We start from the raw sequence: 23,552 nt of genomic DNA on the forward strand, positions 1-23,552 counted from the left end.
GACTGAATTGACGCTTTACATAATATCAGAGTCTCGTGTCTCGGGTTCAATCATTGTTGCCCTTTACTTTTTCTCGTAAAATTTATTAAATGAGCCTGCGCATTGTCTACCATTTAAGTGAGCTTTCGTGTAAAAAGGTGAAAACTATTTTAACTAAAAACTTAGGTGAGAGCCTCTCACAAGAGAACTTATCGGGCTTGAAAGGTAGATGATACATCAAGTACTAAAAAATTTAACAAAAAAATTGGAGAGCGACGATTAACGAACCCGAGACAACTTGACTTTGATACAAATTATTTCAACGAATAAACTTAAGTTAACGAGTGAGACTATATTAATAGTTTTATATATCTCTTAACAAATATCACTTTATTTATTATTAATTTTTTTTAGTACAAAGAATGTCTCATTCTTTTTTTTTTTTTTGGTGAACTAGAATGTCTCATTCTTACTATCTCACATTTGTGTTTATAGTTCTTCTTATTATACCTTTCCATTAAAATTCGAATCAGCAACCATGGAAGAGAGGAGAGGGATTTGTCATAGTATCGTAGCACTAGTTGATTCTGATTTATACTTCACAATTAATTTTTCGCTAAATAATTATCTTTTCATGTACCATTTTGTACGGTTAAACTTCCATAATAACCTATAAGCAGGTTACAAGTGTGCAATCCCAATTTTTCATCAAGTTCTAAGCTTGTTTTTTTAAGTTTGTTTTCTTCAAAATAAATATACTTTTTAATATAAACAATTTTTAATTATTTTTTGAATTAAATAAGTTTTTTAAATATAGTAAAAACATAAAAAGTAATTTTTTTTTTTAGAAAAAGCCATCATAATATATTTTCCTTAGATATATCTAAAAGCACACTTATACTTCACAGCTAGATTTTTTTTTTGTGCAGCGGGATTATCTTAAAATGAACACATTTTAAATGCAATGGGAGTAGGTATTTTTTTATTAAAAAAAAATATGAAAGTAAATATTTATAAAAATAAGAATAATAAAAATATATTATTTTTTCCATATTTTATAAAAGATATAGTGAGTGGTGAATATATTTTGCTTAAAAGAGACTGAAATAGTGAAAAAGAAGCGCGCAATGTGTTAATACTATTTAACTTCGTATGTACTATATTACTATTTACTCGGTCCCTTTGATTAAAATGTGAAATAAAATGTTATCAAAAAAAATAAAAAAAAATAAAAAAATTTTGTCATTTTAAATGACATAAAGTTATATTATTTTAAGAGAGTACAAACACAGAAAATTTAAATTTTAAATTAAAAAAACCACTCACTTTTTCTCTCCCATAATTTTTATTTTTCTGTGTCTATCTCTCTCTTAAAATGACATAATTTATGTCATTTAAAATGACAAACATCAAACCCATAAAAAAATGCGTGAAATTGTTATCAAAAAATAAAATAAAATGTGTGAAATAAAGAAGCGCGAAATCTCGTATATATCCGCGCGGGCACTGATGATAATGGTCTATTCGTAGTTTTAGCAGAACCCCGGGGGTATTAATGTGATTCCATACTATTAATACAATGTGTTAATTTTCTCTGTTTGCTAATTTTTGGGGACAGTCCTGCACAGAGAGAAAGAATATTGAAAAGGGGGAGAGAGGAGAGAGAAGAGAGGAGAGAGAGAGGGAGAGGAGAAAGTTCCCGTTGCTACGTCGATGACGGTTAGGGTTTCCTGTTGATCCGACCAAACTTAATTCCTTTTACTGTAATTGTTTTCCTTCTCATTCTCCTTCTCCTCAAAACCCTAATTTGAAGGCCCCCCGAGATTGAGTATGCTGTTTTTGCTTTGAATTTTGAGGAGCTGTGATGGGAGCGCCAGAGAAGTCACAGGCTAATACTAATTCGATGCAGGCAAGTACTCTATTGTAATTGAAAGCGTTCAGCTTTGTCCTAGAATCTATTCAATGCAGATTTTTGCTATTCGATGTTGTTTGGAGTTCGAGCTTCGATTTAATTTATTGGAGGCTTTTGATATAACTTGTTAACTTCGTTAATTCGTTTGGACTGGTTTTATTTAGCTATCACTCGGGTCCCCTTATTTTTCATGTGTGGGTTTCTGAAATAACTTGTTTCGGCATTTTCTATGTTTTATGCAATCTATTTTTTCCAGTGACGGACCCATAAATTTCGGTTAGTGGAGGCAAACCCTTTTATTCTATCTGCCGGGAAACTTTTATGTACCTTGAAGTTGCGATATCAATTGCGCTTTCATGGCAGGTGGTCTTAATGCGACTGCCATTTTTCTGTCTGGTGTGCATGGGAGCTAGTTCGTCTCATAAGAATTCGACCTCTTGGTCATCTAGGATTGGTTATGCCCTGAAATATGACTCTATGCTTTCTGCTTGTGGAGACTTGGGGTTGTTGATCACCAATTAAATCATCCAAGCAAGTAGGAGATCAATGAACAATTTAACATTATGTTGGGAATTTAATGAAGTCTGAGAGTAATGAATGAATTTGCTGTGATTTGTTAAAATTAGAATTTACCCAATCAATCATATACTGGGAGCAAACCTTCTTAGACTTTGTGGGAACAAAAATGGTAAGTCACATGTATTGTATTTCTCCTCCCCTCTTGCCAGTGGGGGAACACAACCAGCAATGAGGGTACGCCCCTGATTTCTTGATTGGTATCTTTAAAAGCTGTAGGTTGGTGCACTTGTTTGAATGCATATTTTATATTGTATGTACACCCTAGATATATGATTCTTGTTGTAATAATTGGATTTAATTTAATAGAAATTTCCCCCTGAAATTTTTAGGAAATTAGAAATTGAATTGAATGGTTAGAATTCAGTTGTTACCTTCAGACCTTCTCATCCACTTGGAGGTTATCGGGGATTGATTTCGTGCTCATTTGCATTGGAGTGATTAGACAAGGATCTAGTAGCACAGATCTGTTTGAGCCAGAAATGAATTTCTTAATGCCATGTGTTAGGATTTCTGCTGCATTTTGGTTGGATGATATTCTATATTTTTTCTTTTTTGAAATTTTTATGTATTAATGTTAATATGTGGGGTGTAGAAATTGGAAAGTTGCTGTTATTTCACTGGGCAGTGCCATAGTTATAGACTATGGTCCATTTATAGTCTTCTCATGTTGTAAGGCTTGGTGGTCACTAAATTTACCCAGAATTTTCTTTTTCTAGTGAGTATTACCCACCTTTCTCCCTTTTTCCTTTCAATTATATTAAGCCTTACTTATAAGAACCAAATATGTCTAATTTATTTACTCTCCATAACTTTGGCTTTTTTCCTGTATGCAGCTTGTTGTACTGCATTTGCCACCACTTTCTTTCTTTGCTGCATTCAAATTGTACTTCTTGCCTGTAATAATGTTTAATGACATGAATAGTAAACTAGTAAAACGAATATATACCTCATTAGTCTTAGCATCTGTTGATAGCACATTCTCAATTTTGTCAATCTTTTCCCTAGTCATCAGTAAAATCCTACTTAAATTAAAAATAAATTCCATTTTATATCCAGTTTTTTTTTATAGTTTCTGGTGTTTAACTGGATTCTTGTTTAGTTGTTCATATCTCCTTAAATGTTTTCATGTAAACTACTACTACTCATTTCTCTTTTCTGTAATGGCCAGTAATTAGCTTTTTTGAGCGTACTAATCAACAATCAAAATTTTCCAAGTTGCATACTAATAAAGTAGCTTTTGCAGTAAAAGTGCAGTAATATTATTTATCTTTTTAGTGCTTAGATTTTGGTTTTTAGCATCACATCCTTACACGTGAAGGAAGATGTTATGCTATCTGGTGTTGATATTCTTTTTGAGACAGGTTCAGACTCTGGTTGCATTTCTATAATTTATGTTTCTTGGCTTTCCAATTTCCTCTGACTCCTGGGGTTAACTTCTAAAATATTTCCAATTTTTTCCAATTAGCTGTTTTCAGCTTAATTTTAAAAGATACTTTTGAATTTTTTGGAGAGAAATTATCACAAACAATGTTTTTTTTTTGCTTAATTAGGAAGCCAATAACTATGGGTGACAATTCGGGTCGACACGACACGACACAACTTGAATTCAACATGAAAACAAATACATTCAACACGAAAATGACACGAATTTGAAATTAGGTTAAAACCTTCGACACGAACATGACCCACTTATTTTGCAGGTTGACATGGCATAACACGAATAACTCGCAATCTCAAAGTGTGTTGCTTATAAGTTATTATGTTGGTTGACATGACATGACACGAATAACCTGTCAACCTCAAAGTGTGTTGCTTATTATACGAGTTGACATGACACTATAAGTCACGAATAACTTGTAAGAAGATTAAAGCAAGTCAATTTTGGGTTCGCAGGTTAATACGCGATACGACACAAATTTTTCCGTGTTAGCTTTTGCCAAACGAACACAACACGAATTTGAAAACGGGTTGACTTGAACACAATTTTTTTGCCTTGTGGTTCTTGTTGTGCGAGCGGGTCGTGTTGAAAATTGCCATCCCTACGAATAACATTATTCCACTTGGTCTTTAGAACTAAAAGCCAAGGGAATGGAATGATTTTGTGTTTGGGATACATGATAATGATAGTCCTGATTTCCTGTCCTTTTCATTTATTAATTACTATCATCCTGGAAAGAAACTTCTGTTTATTTACCTTGTAATTCCTGTTTATATTTCATTTCTGCCATTTTGTTCTTCTGATTTTGCTCCTACCAATCATAATGCAAGAGAAATAGGAAGTTGGGTCATTCTTATTTCTGTTGGCTCATAGAAGCCACTTTTTGTTTTGATCTTTTTTGTAGCTGGTAGTTGTTTTACATTCCTTCAACCTGCCACTCTGAATTGTTTTTGAAGAAAAAAGAAAAAAGATGGCTGAGTTAATGTATTATTCTTTAGATTTCAGTGATTCAATCACAGGAATAATAACTATTTTTAATATAGGCAGCAGTTGGGCTGCTTAGTATCAGTGGATTTAGTTTATTATTTATTTTTTACTTATATTATAATACAATTTATGGGTTTTGGAATTCTTACATGGAATATGTTCTTAATAAGCTTACTTCTATATTGATATTATCAGTAGTTTAGAGGCATATATGACTGATTACTTTTTACTTAGTTTCTCTTCTAATTGGATTTCAGCGTGTTAAGGTCTACCGTCTGAATGATGATGGGAAATGGGATGACCAGGGTACTGGACATGTCACTGTTGATTATTTGGAGGTTTGTACATCTTTTCTGTTAAACTGTCATTTGTTACATGAAGAATTGGTTTATGATAGAAGTCACAGAACACAATGGTGTTGCTTGATCCATGTACTAGATTGCACCTAGCGGAAAAAGACTTTTGTTGTTGTTGTTGAAGCTGTCATTTTTGATTGACATGCCTATTACATACATCTGCTTGACTTTCCCTTCATGTTTTTTTTTTTTTGCATGCTTTGAGGCTTTTATCTTTGCCTTTTGAATTATAAATTTATGAGTAAATACCCTTTTTGGTCCTTAGCAAATTTCATGATGCCCGCTTTAGTCCCTAGCAAATAAAAAGGTCCATCGTGGTCCCTAAAAAATTCAAAATAGACCCGTTTAGTTGAAATTGTGGTCTCTCACAAATTCAAAAAAGATCCATATTAGTCCTCAAAAAGATTAAAATGGGTCCATTTTGAATTTCTTAGGGACCACAATGGGCCTTTTTATTTGCTAGGGACTAAAGCGGACATCGTGAAATTTGCTGAGGACCAAAAAGGGTATTTACTCTAAATTTATAATATTATCTATTTTTAAGACAATCTCCTTAAGAATTGGTTAATATATTAATTTTACTGTTAAGCACTGCTTTCTTCTGATTTCTGATTACCATTACGTCTTCCCTGTTCACCATGATCAAATTTGTGTCATTTAGAGCTAATATGGTTTGAGTATTCAAAAAGTGGGTGGTCAATAGGTATATTACCCTATGCAAATGCATATCATTTATATTTGGTTTTTTTTTTTTTTTTTGAGATTCTTTGTATTTAAAATGAATAAAAATAAATAAATCTAATGCAGCGATCAGAAGAGCTGGGCTTAATTGTTTATGATGAAGAAGACAATGAGACCATACTTTTGCATCGCATCAGTTCTGATGATATTTACAGGAAGCAAGAAGGTAATTATAGTTTTTATTTTTTCTCTCTCTCTCTCTCTATATATATATATATATAATGGGTTACTGTCATTCATTTATGCTTTAAATATACTTGGGTTCATTGCCTTTGTCAGTTTGATGGATGCTTTTGTTCCTCAGATACAATCATCTCATGGAGAGATCCGGAATATGCTACTGAACTGGCACTTAGCTTTCAAGAGAGTAGCGGGTGCTCTTACATATGGTAGCAAATCGCTAGTGATTTTTAATTAAATCATATCTTGTGTTTTGTTCCTACTTCTGTGGATTGAGACTAATTACTATGCCTGTTTCATTCAGGGACCATATTTGTACTGTGCAGAGGAATATGATTTTTAGTTCTTTAAATAGTAAGTAGTGGAAACTTTTAATCTCATTATTACTTCTGTATGTTGGATGTGCTTGTGTGTCTGCTAAATGAGGATTCTTTTTTGTTGCATATTAATTGATTGCTAACTTGATCATCTATGAAAATTAATACCTCAGAGCTGGTCATTAGCTCCTGTGGCAGAATATCTATCTATCTATCTATATATATTCTGCTGAAGTGCGCTATTTACATACTGTTTTTGACCATCTCTTTTGCTTTATGCGCCTAATCAACTTGTTTTCTATTTTATAGATTAACTCTGACTGTTTTTGTTTTATATTTCAGATGAGTCATTCCACAGTGTTAACAGTGAGTTAAGGGAGTTGCCTGCTGTTGAGCTATCAACACTTCCTTTGATTCTTAAGGTTTGGGCATATGCCTTAACCTTTTATTTCTTTATTTCTTTATTATTTTTCAAGTTCATTATATCTATTGTCCATTTGTTTTCATCAGTCTGGAGAATCAATTTTAGTCAGATTAGCTGTGGCTTCTTTTGTTTTCAACATACGAAAATTCTGAAACAATGAGTGATTTAGCTTCTTCTAAGGCCCCAGAGAGAGTTTATTTCCTGAACAACATTTTTGTAGTGATAATGTTTGTTTAATAAATCTTCTTACTCTTGGTTGATTGGCATGTTGAGCTACTTATGATATCAGTTTTGGTTGAATGACCTGGGGGTATTGCTAATGATGTTCTGGATTGGACCTTGTGTTAATAACATTCATCAAGAGCTAGGTAGGGCATGCATTAGAAGCAATATCTGTTAAGTGTTGTTCGGATGGTTTGAGAAATGAGAAATAGGATAAGATTTTGAACTGATCTGAATTCAGGATTGTATTTTCTATATTTTATTATGTTAAACCAGGTGAACAAACAGAATGGGGAGAAGAGAAATAGACACATGATTTATTATGGTGACCTATAGGCCTACATTCATGAGTGAAACAGAAAAAGTTCAATATGACCAAGTAAGACTACTAGGGTATGTAGTTGTTGAATATGAACATGGAGAGAGACCATGGAAGCTGTGGGAAAATTAAAGAAAACTAGTAGAGAGAGAAACTAAAGCTTGGCTCTCAAAACTAGAAATTTTATTTCTGAACTGGTGAACTTTTACACAGTATCAAGTACTTATACAGCTTTAGATTCAATTACACTGTTGGGGGGAACTGTTTCAACTGAATTCAGAGGCAGTTACTGACAGTAGCTGTCAGAGCTAGTTAGGTCATTCTGTTACAATGAGTGTAGCAACCTTAACTAGCTACTCTTACATTCTCTAACAGTCCCCCTCAAACTCACGGTGAATGAGTCAACTGAAACTGATCAAACACCGAGTTTGTCCCTTACACTAGAAAACCTGTACAGGGACTTAATCAGACCATTAGCAAGCTGATCATCAGCGGTAACATGAGCAACAATCAAGCTCTGAATAAGAACTTCCTCTTGAACATAAAATATATGCAGTTCCATGTGTTTCTTGCGCTTGTGCAGTACTGGATTGCAGAAGGTAACAGGCAGAACAGAAATTATCAACATCTCATTATTGAAAGGAAGATTACATAGTTTAAGTACATGGTCAACGGTTTTAACAGCATGACAGCAAAGCGCAACCTACTAACCAATCTGAAACTAACAAAGCATACTAACACTAAATCACTAATTCACACACTGCATACAGTTCAGTACTTATAAAGTACGGTAACACAACATAAGAGGAAGTGTGAGTAATGAAGGATGGGATGTGAATCCAAGTGTGAGTAATGAAGTCCCATATTGGCTAGAAATGTGCTAAGGGAGGACCATATAAGTGGAAGGACTCATAAACCCAATACCTTAAGGTTTTTTTTTGAGATATGTTGTCAGAGCCCACTTATGATAGAGTCCGTAGCTTAGCCCATATGATGGTAGATTTTCCCCTACCATGAGCTCCCCCCGTTACCTATCATTGGTATCAGAGCCAATGGTTGATTGTCCTGTGTGAGTAGTGAGTATTTGGAGATTATGGTGGTTAGTATTCTGATTTGTCAGCCTTCCAAACCCATGATGAGGAGCCAAAGTCTTGATGAGTCGAGCTAAGCCTTGATGTAACCCCATGAATACTCGAAGAAGCCTCCGCTTGAGGGGTAATGAATGTGGGCCTAGGACTCACACTTTAGGGGGAGAATGTTGGAATGGGAATCCAAGTGAGTAATGAAGTCCCACATTGGTTAGAAATGTGTTAAGTGGGGACTATATAAGTGGAAAGACCCGTAGACCTAATGCTTTATGTTTTTGGATTGAGATGTGGTGTCCGAACCCACTTATGATAGATAGTTCGTAGCCTAGCCTTTTGATGGTGGATCTCCTCCTACCATGGGCTCCCCCCGCAACCCCACAACAACACCCCGTAAAACTCCTTTTTAGCCCATCAACTAAACGAGCCTCAAAAGGTTCAATATTACTTACAGTCAAATGTAGCTTTTGAGCAAGAGATTGGTTGATAAAATTATGACTAGGTCCACCGTCAATCAACAAGAAGACTTTTTTTGTGTAATTTCACCCTTCAATTTCACGGTCTTTGTAGGGGTTTGGGGTTATCCTGGGAGCAGAAAATAACGATTAAACCATCCATTTGAACTCTCCATCAACTGCATCCACTGCCTCGTTTCCTGGACCAACAGTTGCTAAAGACTCCGCCTCCGGTCCAATTTCCGCAGCCTTATTGTCACCTAAAATGGTGAGGCGTAGGCATTTTGGCTTCACACTTATGGTCTGGAACAAAAATAAATCCACAATTCTGCTGTTGTATTGGCTGTGATGATATTTGAATCCTGCTGTTGTACATAAATAATCTAACATTTTGTGTATATTTTGTTATGCTAGTGTGATGTTGGTTTTCTCTTCATTTTTATTAATAAAAAGCAATTTCATAATTCTAGTTATTGATGAGTTTCATTCTACATCCAGGGAATGAGTTGAATTTGAGTACTGGGTTAAAAGAATTCACTTTTATCCATGAAACTTCAATATATTTTCATCCATTTTACTTTTGGGTTTGCAGACTCTGGTTGACAGTGGCATTGCAGATCAGTTGCGGCTTACGGAATTAATATTAAGTGATGTAAGTTAACATAAACCTCTGGTATTTGTGCATGTTCTGTCTTCATAGGGTAGGCCAGTGACCTTCATTCTGCACTATTTGGTGATCTCTCTCAAGTTGTTATAGATTTCTCATTCTTTAAGTTTCTATCTTTTGATTGCAAACCTGTCCTTTTTTTTAGTAAGAATTTCAAGATTTTTTAACCATGTTTGCTATGGAGAGTATGCTGCTGCTTACGGTAGACCTAGGACACTCTTATCCTGATATATAAGCAAACTCATTCGCTTGTCTTGGCATTTAGGACATTAGATACAATAAATTGTTGCCTAGCTTTCTGTGGTGGTATGTAAGCCATCTAAGAAATCTCATTTGTGCACTGTGTTTAACTCTAGATTTTCTTTGCATGTGTTGTTCATTTTTGTGTGGTAAGCAAACATTATCTGAAAATAAATTTGGAGAAATTTATTACTGTATATCATATAAAATTTGAGGTTATTTGTAAGGAAAAAAATCATGTTTCGTGAAGTATTGTGTCTGTCATGCTATGAATGTTCATGTTATCGGAGTTGGGCCATATGTCATCTTGATGCTGGTTATGCTGATAATTTCCATATGTAATATTATAATTTCCATTCTTCTCTAGTCACAGACACTTTGGATATTCCTAGCTTCATTTTATAATTTTTTTGAACTTGTATACTAATACAAATGAGCATGTCAAAATAATTAGATAAGTAATAGCATTTTATTTTGTTTACAATGACTCATGCAAGTTTCTAAAACATTGAAACTCTCTTTTGATTTAAGATTTTTTTTACTTTAATTTTATACTTATTTTATATGTTGGACTACAGATTTGTCGTGTCGTATATTTCTTAAAATTTGCCGTATCCTCATGTCCATGTCTGTTTCGTATTGTATCCGTGCCACGTGTTTTATCCATGCTTTCTGGCTAATTACTAATGTCTATCTTGTTTGCATCATAACCTTGGTTATATAGTGGTTTTTTTGTTCATTTTTAATTCTGAAGCCTGCATATCACATATTCATCTGTTTGGCAGAGCGCCTAATAGACTCTTTGTAAACTAAATATTTTTTCTGCTTGTCTATTTTATGTCCATCCTTTTTAATTTGCGTTCAAAATGCAGAAAGATTTTTTTCTGAAGCTAATGGAAGTATTCAGAGTTTGTGAAGACTTGGAGAATATGGATGGCCTTCACATGATTTTCAAAATACTCAAAGGGATCAGTCAGTATTCATGTTTTTACGTCATTTTGATTTGGATCCCTATTTTGTCATTTATGCCTTTATTCATTCCCATGATATGTTTACTTTCTTGCAGTTTTGCTTAATAGTCCATCAATTTTCGAGAGAATTTTTAGTGATGAACTTATAGTGGACGTTATTGGTGCCCTTGAGTGTAAGTGCATTCTTGAGAAATTATTTTTTCAATTAAATGAAATGAGATTTTCATGTTCAGCCATTATGTCATATATCTTTATTTACTTCTCTGCTTTTGTTTATTTTGTGTTTTTTATTTAATAATTTCTCTGTTTAGTAAACCCTTCTGAATTAAAAATGTTGTATGATGTCTTGCTTTCATTTTAGAGTTGCTTAATAGAGGTTTAAATTAGTCGATGTTGTTGATTTAGATGCTTTCATTTTAATTTCTCCATTCTTTACCTCTACTTTTTTAGACTTCTGATCCACTTATTTTGGCTATATGCAGATGATCCAGAGGTTCCTTGTGTTCAGCATCATCGTAAATTCTTGAAGGAGCATGTTGTTTTTAAGGAGGTGTGTTTTGTTATTTCTTTTATTTTGGGAGAGTGGCAAGGTAGTAGGTAGATCCAGGAAATTTTAGCTCATGGTGTTTTATCTTTTTTCTCTTGTAGGCCATACCTATAAAAGATCCTATTGTGTTGTCGAAGATACACCAGACATATAGAGTTGGTTTTTTGAAGGTTTGATTCTTTTTTAGGCCTTTTATCTGTGCTTGCTTTCTTCTTTAATGTGATTTTTACCTTCTCACTTTCAGGATGTTGTTTTGGCTAGAGTCTTGGATGAGGCTACTGGTGCAAATCTTAACTCCATAATACATGCAAACAATGCCTTTGTAAGATTTGATCAATGAAAAATGAAGACATATCATTTAATGTAGGAGTGTTAAGATTTATTGTTGACTGCTCTGTTACTTTTTAGGTTCTTTCTCTATTGAAAGACGACACTACATTTATCCAGGAGTTGTTTGCTAGGTTAAAATCGCCTGCCACCTCTCAAGAATCAAAGAAGAACTTGGTAAGTCTTGATGAAGATTGCTTTTGTTTGCTTCTCTTCGGATATACATGGAAGTTTTAGAGATATTTAGATGGAATGGAGAATTGTTGGCTTCCCTTTTATTTGGATGATTAATAGGGATAGAAAATGGGAAGGTTAATTATTCCCTTCTCCTTAAAAAATTCTTGAACTCTCAAATATGAGTAACTGTTCTGATAAGTACCAATCAGAACAGAAAGGAAAATGAACAGAACAAAGAAATTTGATATTGAACTGAACAAAATAGTAAAAATACAGGGATGGAAATTCAAGAAAATACAAGATGGAAATAGAAAGGTAAAATAGTTCTAGAGCACTTAGAGAGGCTCTAGTCTCTCCCAATCCCAACCCAAGCCTAAGATTCCAGATACCCTTTAGAATGATGATCCCCTTCTCTAAATAGAATCAGCTCCCCCAATGTGACTCAATGCCATCCAATGTGACTCAATGCCATCCAATGTGACTCTCAACAACTAACCTCCCATGCTAACAACTTTTGCTGACTCAACATTATGCAATATTCCCTTGCTTCTCCTTCTGTCATACGCCTTTCTAAACCATTTGCTGGACCGGATCGTACTGTTTTCCCTTCCCATCCTTTCCTCTTCCATCCCTATTATTAACCCTCATCACAAAAAACTTAGCCATGACAGTGATACTGTACAATTTTCAGGATGAAGTAATTTCATAACTTAAATTTGCCCCTGCCTGGAGATGTAGCTTATTTACATATATGCTGTGCACATGGTTCCATTTAATGAAATTTTGCTTTTAGAAGAAATAGAATCCCAGTACATGGTTATGCTAATCAATGGTCTCTGTTTTCCCGTACACTTCACTTTTGTTCCCAAATCAATAGGTTTGTTTCAAACTTTCGGTAATAGATTGCTTATCTTGAGTCAGGTTCTTGATCATTGATCAAGGTAACTACTACTGTTATAAAATCTCCTTGGGCTTCAGTTTAAAACTTCATTTAATACACTAATACTGCTTGTGCTTCCCTGAACTAAGCCTAATTTAATCGAAGTTCACTTATACTCTAGTTTTCAATTTAAATGTATCAAACTGTGATGTTCAAACCGTGAATAGAATATGTTTTTATAAATTATACCCTTGTTATTTAAAATGACTTTTTTAATCAGAAGGGATGCATTCATATTGTCTCTCATTTTTACCTTAGCTTTAAGGAATTCTTTGAATAGTAGCACTTCCTTTTATCAACCGATCATCACTGTAGAACAAAACCAAATGATGAAATGTTCTGTTTATTCTTCATCTTTTGTTTTCTTCCAAATAAGTCATGCACATTAAGATGAACCATAACAGAGTGATTTGGTAGATACTTGAGCAAATTAGTGCTATTATAATAGGGGAAGTGCTTCACTTTCTTTCAAAATGAATCTTGAATGTAAATAATTTCATATATTGAGGTTTTATATTACTGTGGAGTTCTTCCTATCTTGTATTGTTATAGTGGTTAAATGTTGATGCTGCCTTGTTTGGTTGCTCATGATCTTCCATACTACTGATTCTTATTCTAAATATATTTTGCCTCTTCTATGGGATGGACAGGTCTATTTTTTACATGAGTTTTGTAGTTTAAGCAAGAGCTTACAGATGGTGCAGCAGCTTCGGCTTTTTAGGTAAATTATATTGGGATGGTACATCTTGACACTGCCTGTTCTGCTGCTTGTCTTCCTTCATCAATTTAAAAATCAGTTGCTGTTGTTCAAATGCTATTTCTTAAGTTGTTTAGGCAGAATTTGATAGGATTAGATTACCCAATCTTAAGGAGAGAAAAATACAAAAGAAAAGTAAGAACCAAAGTTCCCAGCTATGGAGAGTTTCCCCTAGTCCAGCCTCACACAAACCAACCAGAATTAACGATACCTTCCTATGATAATTATTCCCCTACTTAAACAGAAAAAAAATCCCAAACCGAAATGTAAAACAAAAACATAAACATCCTACATAACTACCTCCTTAAATAAAGGAAACGAAATATCTACTAAATCTCCTAATTATATTATTCTCTCTCTCTCTTCTAACTACCCTATCCTAAGAAGAACTGTCTTCGCTTGGGCTTCTTGGGCCTGCGGGTGTAAACTTGGAGGGGCTTGGTTTGATTAGGTGTGGCAATTATTGGTCCTAGCCCATCCTTATTATTTTTGTTTTGCTAGTTATTCTACCTTCAGGGAGTTATTGAATCCCATTGATTATTAGTTTCAAATTCTGAATCTTTGTAGGGATCTAATGAATGAAGGCATCTTTGACATTGTCACTGATGTTTTGCAAAGTCAAGACAAGATGCTTGTGCTAACTGGGTATTGATTCCCCTTTGTCAGTTTGATCTGTATAAAACTCAGTTGACTGTTCTGTTTGTTACATTTCTTATGATTAATTACTAATAGGAAAGCATTGTGATGATTGCAGAACAGATATCCTCATTCTCTTCATGAATCAGGATCCTAATCTTCTGCGATCCTTTGTTGTTCGGCAGGAAGGAATAACACTTCTAGGACTTTTGGTATGTTTTGTTTGCGACTCGCATATTCTTTCTAGATGATATGTATGTATAGAGAATTAGCAGAAATCAAATAACCTTGCAATAAGTCAATCGTATTGATTAGTGGGATGTTTCGCTTGTCTCCTTGTATAAATGTCTGCTAGTCTGAAATCTTGCTGCACACTGTTGTAGGATGAATATGTGGTTGGGATCTGTAGCCTGTGATAGTAAGACTGATGTATTACTGGAAGGAATGAATACAAGACATAAGTTAGTGTTGGTAGAAGTTGATTTTGAGAGCCAAAGGAAAGGAAATACAGATTGAAATAAACTGTTTTGGGAATGTAAGAGTTACTGCAAAATGTAACCATGGGATTTGTAGTATTTCATTAGTGTTAATGTTATTAAGAACAGCAATCCAGACAAAAGATTTGAACTTATGGGGAGTTTTGGAGTTCCTAATGGGTTTGTCCAAAAGAAAACTATCTCTATTATGGGACCTAGTCAGGAACTGAGAAGAATCACCGAGCAATACTTATCCTAAATATTCGCCAAGCAATATTTGTTGGTGAAGTTGTTCAAAATCAAATTTTATGCTAGGATTTACCAAATGGTGGCAGCTTAGTTGGCGCATGGGAGCTAAAGAGGTGGGAGTGAGAGCATGTGTTCGATCCTCCCAGTACCACTTTTGGGAGAGGTTTAAAGTCTTAATCATGGACCTGTCCCGAATTGGACTAGTCGCGAAGCGATGAACCGATTGGAATATTTTCAAAAAATAAAATAAAATAATGCTAGGATTTCAAACCATTTACCACTTATAACTAGAGAAGATAGTTTTAACTTCAACAATTGTAAACTAGTTCTGTAATTTTTCCAAAGTCTTGCTTAAAACATTACTTCATTGTAGTACAATATCTTCCATTGTTCCCATCATAAGACCTTATAGTGCTGAATTGGCAAAAAATCTATTCCAAATTTTGACTCTGACCTTAATCTATTGAAACTATCACATATTCTCCAGAGTTGACTACTATGTTAGGAACTAATTAAAATCTATGAATGCTTTCTAGGTTCTAACATTTATTAGTTGATCTGTTATGTATCTGGTTATGTTTTTTTGGTAAAGCTAGTCCAACATGTATTTATTAGTTTTGCTATCATGTACAGGTTAAAGGAATGATAACAGATTTTGGAGAGAACATGCACTGTCAGTTTCTTGAGATTCTTCGCAGTTTATTGGACTCATGCACGTTGTCTGGACCACAGGTTCCTGCTAATTTCTGGAACCTCTCAATTTTTGACCTTGTATTTGTAACTTATTTTGATATGACCATATTTAGTCTTGACTAAAATATGTTTTGTATTTTTATTTCTTTTGTAGATCTTAATTTGCTCGTATGAGAGAAAGCTAATCTTTGATTGATAATTTATCTACTCCTGTTTCATATCCGGATATGAGTTGTTTTGAATTTAATAGAGAATAATATAAACCATTAACAAGACCCTCACCCAACACCTTAAGGTTTTGGGTTGAAGTGGTTCTTTACAAATTTACTCACATTTTTTATTATAGCTGTATTTAGTTTTAAATCGTGAATCTCTTTCTCTTTATCATTTAATATTTAATCTTTTCAGTTGATGTTATTCTTTGTCTATGTTGGATATTGCTATCGGCTATCTTCTTGAATTTATTATTTTGGGGGTGGGGTAGTTGTTTTTCTCACTTTGTGGTAGTTTTGCATCTTGCGTCTCCATTTGAATTTTCTTTTACTGGTTTAGATTTGAATGTTGAGTTTTGTTTTATAGTATATCTACTCATTGTTGAAAATGCTTGCGAGTTAGAATTAAATGTCAGATCAACGTATTTAAGTTTGTCTGTGCAGGTATAAAATTTGAATGTGAGTTGTGTTTTATAATATATCTGCTGAATTGTTCGAAAAACTTGTCAGTTAAAGTTTCACGTAAGGTGGAAGTCTTTTTTATGTTTGTAAGATAGGTATTCCTGGACTTGTTTTGTTGATTGTTTTATTTTTATCCAACAGAGGGACACAATTATTGACATCTTCTTTGATAAGCATTTGGGTCAACTTATCGAAGTTATAATAGCATCTTGTCCTTCAGAAAATATTGTCGATGCAAGTGGCAAATCACTAGGTCCTGGACGAAGAGTTCAGTGTCGGAGTGGGACAAAGCCGGAGATACTATCAAACATATGTGAATTGCTATGCTTTTGCGTCCTACATCACCCATACAGAATAAAGTATATGCTTGTTGCTCTGCAGTAATAAAATTGACCTTTTGTTGTTAATAATGAAAATTGTGATCATGGATATTTCTTTGCTGTTTTTAGGTGCAACTTTCTTCTTAATAATGTCATTGAAAACATTTTGCTACTGACACGGAGAGCAGAAAGATACTTAGTTGTTGGTGCTGTCCGGTTCATTCGAACTATTCTCTCCCGCCATGTAAGTTTTAACATTTATGTAGATACTGTATTTTGTTATGAATTGTGAGGAAAATACAAATTGGGTTGAAGAAAACAAGGATATTTATACTTTTTAAGGTATCTCAGTTTTGTCAATAGCAGCTGCTCTGGCAGAATGTGTGCCAATTTTGGGGTTCCCGCTATGGTATTGGCATCAACCATGACAACTGTATCATGGAACTATGGCTTTTGCCTGAGTTTGAAAATAAACTTTTTTCTCATTTTATTTTGCCCCAGAATTATAAATTAGTTCCCTTTCTTAGAATTTTGTAGAACAATATTTTGTGCTCGACTTTTTGCCTTTTGCAGTTTCTTTCTTCTCGAGGAATCTTATTTTCAGCTACTAAGTATTATTTTGGAGCTCATCATCCTTGTTATTACCAAAATAAATGTTATTCCTTATAGAAGCAGTTTTCATTTGGCTGCTTTACATGCAGTAATCTAACAGTCTGGAGTGTTAAACTGCAGGATGAGCATCTGATAAATTATTTTGTTAGGAATAATGTTCTCAAACCGATTGTAGATGCTTTTGTTGCTAATGGCAATCGCTACAATCTACTCAATTCTGCTGTTCTTGAACTTTTTGAGTACATTCGGAAGGTGCCAATCTTTATCAAGTATTCATTGTGGATATTAGATGCCTCAAGCAACGTTACACTAATGATGATGTTTCTTGTAGGAAAATCTGAAATTATTACTGAAATACATAGTTGATTCTTTCTGGGAGCAGCTGGTGAAATTTGAGTATTTGGTTTCTATAAACTCACTGAAAGTAAAATACGAGCAGGTAAATCTTGTTTTTACCTGCATGACTTCTGGGCTATAAGCACCTAGGTTTGAGAATACATGCTTGCTTGCAGTGTTTGGATAGTGGTGGGACAAAAGATGCTGCTACTGTAATGGACCTTCGAAGACGAATTGATGAGCGTGCTCTGGATAAAGAGGAGGAACGCTACTTCAATGAGGACAGGTACATATCTTATTTCTTAATTATAATAGGAGATTTTCAATTTCTTATACAATTAGCTTGGAGTTTCTTAACTTTTGGTGAATTGATCAGTGATGAGGAGGATATAGCCTCCGCATCTGCTGTTCCATGTAATGAGAAAGGACACCAACAACCCATTCTATCCAATGGAGTCGCTGCAAGCAATTCACAGTTAAGGTAGACTTATGTTTCCTTTTACTTGATTTGTTCAATTTTCCGAAGTATATGCTCTATAAAGTAATGTGTTCATCTTGATTTTCAGTCCAAGGTCTCTTGTTGACTATGATGATGATGAGGATGATGAAGACTACAAGCCACCACCAAGGAAGCAGCCAGAAGCATCTGAGGAGGATGAAGGGACAATGGAGTATCTCAGGCTAAAAAGGAAATTGCCTTCAAAGGATATGGAGCCTGAACTTGTGAAGAAGCAGAAGTTATCAAAGAATCCAAAGGCTAGAGGTAGTGTTTTTGCTGCCTTGTGTTCAACACTGAGCCAAACTGGGCTACCTGGTAAGAAAACTGCAATCAACATTCATACAGGTGCTCGAACAGTTGAGGGAAGGATGGGCTCAAATGAAGACAACAATCAGGAAGAGGGGCAAAATGTTTCTAGAAGCAGCTCTAATAATTGCATCACATCAGCTGAAGATAACCATGTAGAGAAAGAAACTGCAGCCTCTAGAAGCTTTTCTGATTGCTTGCATGCCACATCAGATAACATACAGTTGGGTGGAGAGGAACGTCCATTAGTTCCCCCAAAATCCTCAACAGAGATGGCTGTAAATGGATCGTGAATTTTTAGAATCCTTAGGCAGGAAGGCAGATTGTTCTATTTGACGTATGGATTTTGCCCGGTGGCCAAAGCTATATAGCTTTGAGACAAAGGAATTTTACCTACAAGGAGGTAAATTTCTGGTTATGCGTTGCTTCGAGGACCCAAGGAGATATTGTACAGTGCCACTATAAGGCGGGAAGATATTATTAAATACGGCAACGTGGGTGGGTCTAGTCTTCTCCTATCCTTCAGTCTGCTATATTGGGCTTTGAGCTTTGACTTGTTGCTTTTGTATAACATTCTTGAGCAATAATTTTGTGTATTTCCCCCATTCCAAATTTTACATCGTCCAGCTCATTTACTTACGTAGTTTCCGCCGGCGGATCCAGGGTGCTGGTGGGGGTGGATCATATTATCGTAATTCTTAATTATTTTAACTTGGTGATAGAGGGCGCTAATATCTTGCCCTACTCAGGCTTTCTTGTGTTTTTGTCCCCTTTTTTCTGGTGGTGGATGTGTTAATAGGGATATGTGCAGTGAGTTTCTAGGCCAATTTTTCACAATCATCACCCGTTGTAAATCTCAATTAAACTTGTTACGTATGCAATGAACTTTTCATGCACTTCTTCCACGTGCTAAATACTTCCTCACTTAAGAGTTGGCAATGTAAAAATTCCATCTTCGGAAACTATTCTATCCTTAATAGGAACAGATGTATTTATTTGAGTCAGGTTCAAACCGTGTACGGATGTATTTCCCCCATTATTACCATTGATTTAAATATTATCAAATGTGGTAAAATGATAATAAAAGCTTTTTTACTTTTGGCTAACAACTATAGATAGAATTCAAACGTATCTAACAAGAGATTGTCTAAAAAGTAGAGTTTAAGTTTATCAACGGTTACATTGGGCTGGCTACCTATTTAATATTTCTATTTTTATTATCATTTTACCACAGTTGATAATATTTAAATCAATGGTAATAAAAAAAATATGAGTATTATATTACATAACACATTTTGTTCTCATATTATAAGAATAAAAATATGTGAGTTCTACAGGAAAAAAGATCTATCTTTTTGTGTTTATGATATAATATAAAATGTTATGTAATATGATATTTATAATTCCCTTGATTTAAATATAATTAACTGTGATAAAAAAAATAATAAGAGTGAGAAGATTAAATAGATAAGAAAGATATCTTCCCCTTTAAACATTACACTTAGGGTGTGTTTGGTTCAAGAGAAATTTTTTGGTGACCGGAAATCATGATTACTGGGAATTTAATAGAAATTGAGTTTGCTTGGAATCTTACGAAAGAGGTGTTTGGTTCGTCAAAATATTACAGAAAATATTGGGTAAAAATTACTGATTTTATATTTGGTTTAGAACGAAATATGATTTGGAATATGAGGTTATTTTACAAAAATAACCCCAAACTATTTTTACTTTTGTAATTGATAGATTGGGTCTAGATTTTTATGTGTATTGGGATATTTTTGTCTCAAAATTCATTGTTGTGTTTTCCCTTTACTTGGTATTCTGACTGGTATTCCGAATTACCATATTATTTTTGGTAATCTGAATAGTGACTTTTCTTTATAAATCAAATTACCGGTAATCCTTAGATATCCAGGAATCGTAATTTATTCCTTCTACCAAACGTGATAATTACATTTACCAAAGAAAGATTACCGATAATCGTCTTCAAAAACTTCAACCAAACACCTCCTTAACTTGTTTTGATATAGAGATTTTGTGGCTCGATCAAAGCCTCGAAGGGAACGACTCGGTCGCAACTCGCAAGTAGCTAGTATTAGTACTTGTAGTTAAGATGCACGAGTGAGCAGAATTCAAGCGTCATCATCGGATTTCGAGTGATACTAAAAGACATGTGTCAATTCTGTTGCAAATGTGATGCCACCAACTGCGCGTTCTAGTAATTTAGAAACATCCACGTGTGGGTCATCGAAACACGTGTTCTCCAACCCACTATGTTACGTACCTTGTGGACACTTTCTTCATCTCACTCTTTTTGTAACCATTTTCACTAATAATAGTTTTATTTTTTCTCTTCTTTCTTTCTTCTCCATCTGTTTTTGCTTTAAGTGCGAATCAGAGAGGATTTGAACGAGAATTTTGTTGGGTTTATTCACACTAAGTGCTTAAAAAATCAAATAAGATGAACAGCAGCAGCAACTTGGAGACACGATCTTTGTTGGATGAGCTTAGTTGCTTTAATAAAGGAGGGCTCTTCGAACTTGGCCACCCTCTTCTCAACCGCATAGCTGAGAGCTTTGTCAAAGCTGCTGGGGTACTTTCAAACCTTCTCTTTCTCCTATGTGCATGCGTGTGTGTGATGTGAAAAGTTAATCATGTTTGAATGTTAAAGTTAACTCTCTTCACTCTCATAGGATGATAGGATTTCTAGTTGCTAGCTGATCATGTCTTTCTTAATTTCTTACAGATAGGAGCGGTTCAAGCTATCTCCCGTGAGGCCTATTTCACAGCTGTTGAAGGTGCAATGCTTTCCCCATCTGCTGCTTTTTTTTCAGTTTAATTTTGCAAATCATCATTATAAACGCAGATATATAGGAATGGGGTTAAATTTTAATAACAATTAATGTTTTTCTTTTACATGTGTATGTGTTAGTGTGTGTGTTAATATGTTTTGTACATTATTCTTTTATGTAAATGACTCAATTTTTTCATGGGAATGGTGACCTATTATATTGGAATTACTAATCGTTATTTATTATTTCTGTCCATGCATGCATGATATGGGTTCATATAGGTACCGGCCTTGATAATACTGGCGGTATGCCTCCAGAAGTTTCTGGCGCCAAGAAAAACCGTTTGTCTGGTCTTAGAGGTACTTGCAACTTTACTCGGCCCCATTGATTGAATCAGTTCGGAGTACGCAAATATGAATCTTGAAATTGATTGAAATTAGCAAATATATTGTTCCTCCAAAAAAGAAAAAGGCAAAAATTTTGTATGTTGTGAATTCAAATTTTGGGTTAAGATGAGTATCAAGCCCACTTATTATAATGGATTATCATTTAACCCATAACGATCTCATTTTATGTGGTCTTGGAGTACATACTCCTTGCCCAAAAATGAGAAAATATGGGATATGGATGAAAATAAATATAAAGACAAGGATAGTGTAAAAGTGTTACTTTAAAGGAGTACCGAGTACTCTGGTCATGGAGCACCCAAAATATTTTCCTAACATTGTGTCCATGTTTATGGGATGTCAATCTCTTTATACTTTATTTGAAGCTCGGCTGGGAAGGGAAGCTATAAGTTGGGAAAATAGTAATATTTGTTTCTCTTTTTGTTTTGTACATGCAGGAGAGACCAGCAGCAAATCCCTTGAGGCCATGGTGAGTTTATAAACTTTGAACAATATATAATACTTTTCCCACCTGAACCCTTCACAAATGGTTATCGCCTTAATGTTCCAAAGTAAACTTGTAATGTCAATCTGTGCTAAATTAGGTGACCCTTTATTTCTTTCCGTTAATTGTTGTCTTTTTTCCTTCCTCAGGTGAAGAATACCGGAAAAGAGTCCTTTCAATGGGGTAATGATATATATATAATATTTTAATTTGCTAATGATTAGTGAATGTTTTTAGTCTTGTAATAAATCATAAATGCCAAATTTGCAAGGAAAAGTTGAGTATGACTACATTCTCTAGTTTCTTCGTGCACATGTTCTATGTTTAGTCCTATTCCATTGATCAAGGGGTTTTAAAGCAAATTGTCCCTGTGTGAATGACCAATGATCCTTACAGATTTTTCTAAAATGCAGGATTGGCTGCAGGAATATATTCAGGACTCACATATGGGCTGAAGGAAGCTCGTGGAGCTCATGACTGGGTAATGTTCTAAATGACAAAATTTATAGTGCATCTTTATAAAAGGAACTTTCACTCTTCACTAGTGTGAACAATACATGCTTGTTAGCATGAAGATTAGGAAATTTTTAGATATTTAATAGTTCAATTGCTATTTGGTCCCTACTTCTATTATTTGTGTAGTGGCAAGTACTCTGTTGCTCGTATTTCAGTAAAAAAATTACATAATTATTCATTATGTTTGATGCAGAAAAATAGCGCAGTTGCAGGAGCAATAACGGGGGCGACACTTGCACTTACATCAGAAGACTCATCTCATGAACATATTATGCAATGTGCTATCACTGGAGCTGCAATCTCCACAGCTGCAAATCTTCTAACTGGGATATTCTAAATGGGTGCCCTGTTATTAAATATGGCTGTTGAGATTCATAACCTTTTTTTTTTTTTTTGTCGTCTGAATTGTGACAGTTACTGGTACATGTTTAAGATGAACTTGCAAGGATTTCCTTTTGAATTTGTACTTCTCATTAATCACCTCCTTGTCAGAGGCTTACCACAAGGAGAGACAGACAATTTAATTTTAACAACTTAGTTTATATAAAACATGATGCTTTTTGGCATTTAGGCTCACCGTCCCTTGAAACTTTGGTCTTAGGTGAGGCGCGGCTGTGGTTTCATACCCTTCTTGTCATTCTGTCATTTTATTTTGGGAGTGGATGCTATCATGTCAAAATTTCACGTGAAGATTGTATCTATCTCTTTCTTCACATACATTAAATAGGTGGCGTTTAATTATCATTAATGAAGAAAATTTCACATGATGTTATGTTATTCCCTTTTATTTTTGCATTTATAAGTCCGTTCTTGAATTGTTTGTTCAGTTCCTATTTAGTTCTTTGCACACATTTTGTTAACAAGCAGTACGTGGTGGTTTCACTATATCCAGTTTCGGAACATTAACTCAATAACTGATTCCCTCCCTGCAT

General features: G+C 34.5%; 2 protein-coding genes across 8 annotated transcripts; both read left to right on the forward strand.

Moving 5' to 3' along the window:
- Positions 1-1,602: 1,602 nt before the first annotated feature.
- Positions 1,603-19,374, forward strand: LOC133294448 (uncharacterized). 7 transcript variants are annotated; one of them, XM_061493102.1, is made up of 24 exons: positions 1,603-1,888; positions 5,153-5,233; positions 6,059-6,158; positions 6,297-6,381; positions 6,477-6,526; positions 6,832-6,911; positions 9,587-9,646; positions 10,774-10,873; positions 10,968-11,045; positions 11,355-11,422; positions 11,521-11,589; positions 11,664-11,741; positions 11,828-11,923; positions 13,514-13,584; positions 14,188-14,265; positions 14,375-14,468; positions 15,615-15,713; positions 16,490-16,707; positions 16,798-16,912; positions 17,401-17,532; positions 17,612-17,728; positions 17,760-17,902; positions 17,993-18,097; positions 18,183-19,374. In XM_061493102.1, exons 1-24 carry the CDS (start codon positions 1,844-1,846, stop codon positions 18,712-18,714), a joined length of 2,694 nt encoding a protein of 897 aa, XP_061349086.1. In that variant the 5' UTR covers positions 1,603-1,843; the 3' UTR covers positions 18,715-19,374. The 7 variants fall into 7 exon arrangements, 4 of the variants coding, with proteins under 4 accessions (XP_061349086.1, XP_061349088.1, XP_061349087.1 ...); XM_061493104.1 differs by having other exon boundaries at positions 17,612-17,719; positions 17,793-17,902; positions 17,993-18,091; XM_061493103.1 differs by having other exon boundaries at positions 17,612-17,719; positions 17,793-17,902; positions 18,183-19,373.
- A 1,373-nt stretch (positions 19,375-20,747) lies between these two features.
- LOC133294518 (outer envelope pore protein 16-2, chloroplastic-like) lies at positions 20,748-23,337 on the forward strand. The gene is made up of 7 exons (XM_061493203.1): positions 20,748-21,014; positions 21,168-21,219; positions 21,495-21,572; positions 22,058-22,089; positions 22,254-22,287; positions 22,518-22,585; positions 22,814-23,337. Exons 1-7 carry the CDS (start codon positions 20,883-20,885, stop codon positions 22,955-22,957), a joined length of 540 nt encoding a protein of 179 aa, XP_061349187.1. The 5' UTR covers positions 20,748-20,882; the 3' UTR covers positions 22,958-23,337.
- The last annotated feature ends 215 nt before the right edge of the window (positions 23,338-23,552 follow it).

Source organism: Gastrolobium bilobum, unplaced genomic scaffold (genome assembly GCF_033153095.1).
Source record: "Gastrolobium bilobum isolate Gb01-03AN ecotype WA unplaced genomic scaffold, APGP_CSIRO_Gbil_v1 utg5188, whole genome shotgun sequence".
NCBI classification, from domain to species: Eukaryota; Viridiplantae; Streptophyta; class Magnoliopsida; order Fabales; family Fabaceae; genus Gastrolobium; species Gastrolobium bilobum.

Coding starts and splice junctions, on each gene's coding strand:
- LOC133294448 (XM_061493102.1), top strand. CDS start 1,844: ATGGGAGCGCCAGAGAAGTCACAGGCTAATACTAATTCGATGCAG. Junction 1,889..5,152: donor CTAATACTAATTCGATGCAG/GCAAGTACTCTA, acceptor ATTGGATTTCAG/CGTGTTAAGGTCTACCGTCT. Junction 17,903..17,992: donor CGCTACTTCAATGAGGACAG/GTACATATCTTA, acceptor TGAATTGATCAG/TGATGAGGAGGATATAGCCT.
- LOC133294518 (XM_061493203.1), top strand. CDS start 20,883: ATGAACAGCAGCAGCAACTTGGAGACACGATCTTTGTTGGATGAGCTT. Junction 22,090..22,253: donor GCAAATCCCTTGAGGCCATG/GTGAGTTTATAA, acceptor TTCCTTCCTCAG/GTGAAGAATACCGGAAAAGA. Junction 22,288..22,517: donor AAAAGAGTCCTTTCAATGGG/GTAATGATATAT, acceptor TCTAAAATGCAG/GATTGGCTGCAGGAATATAT.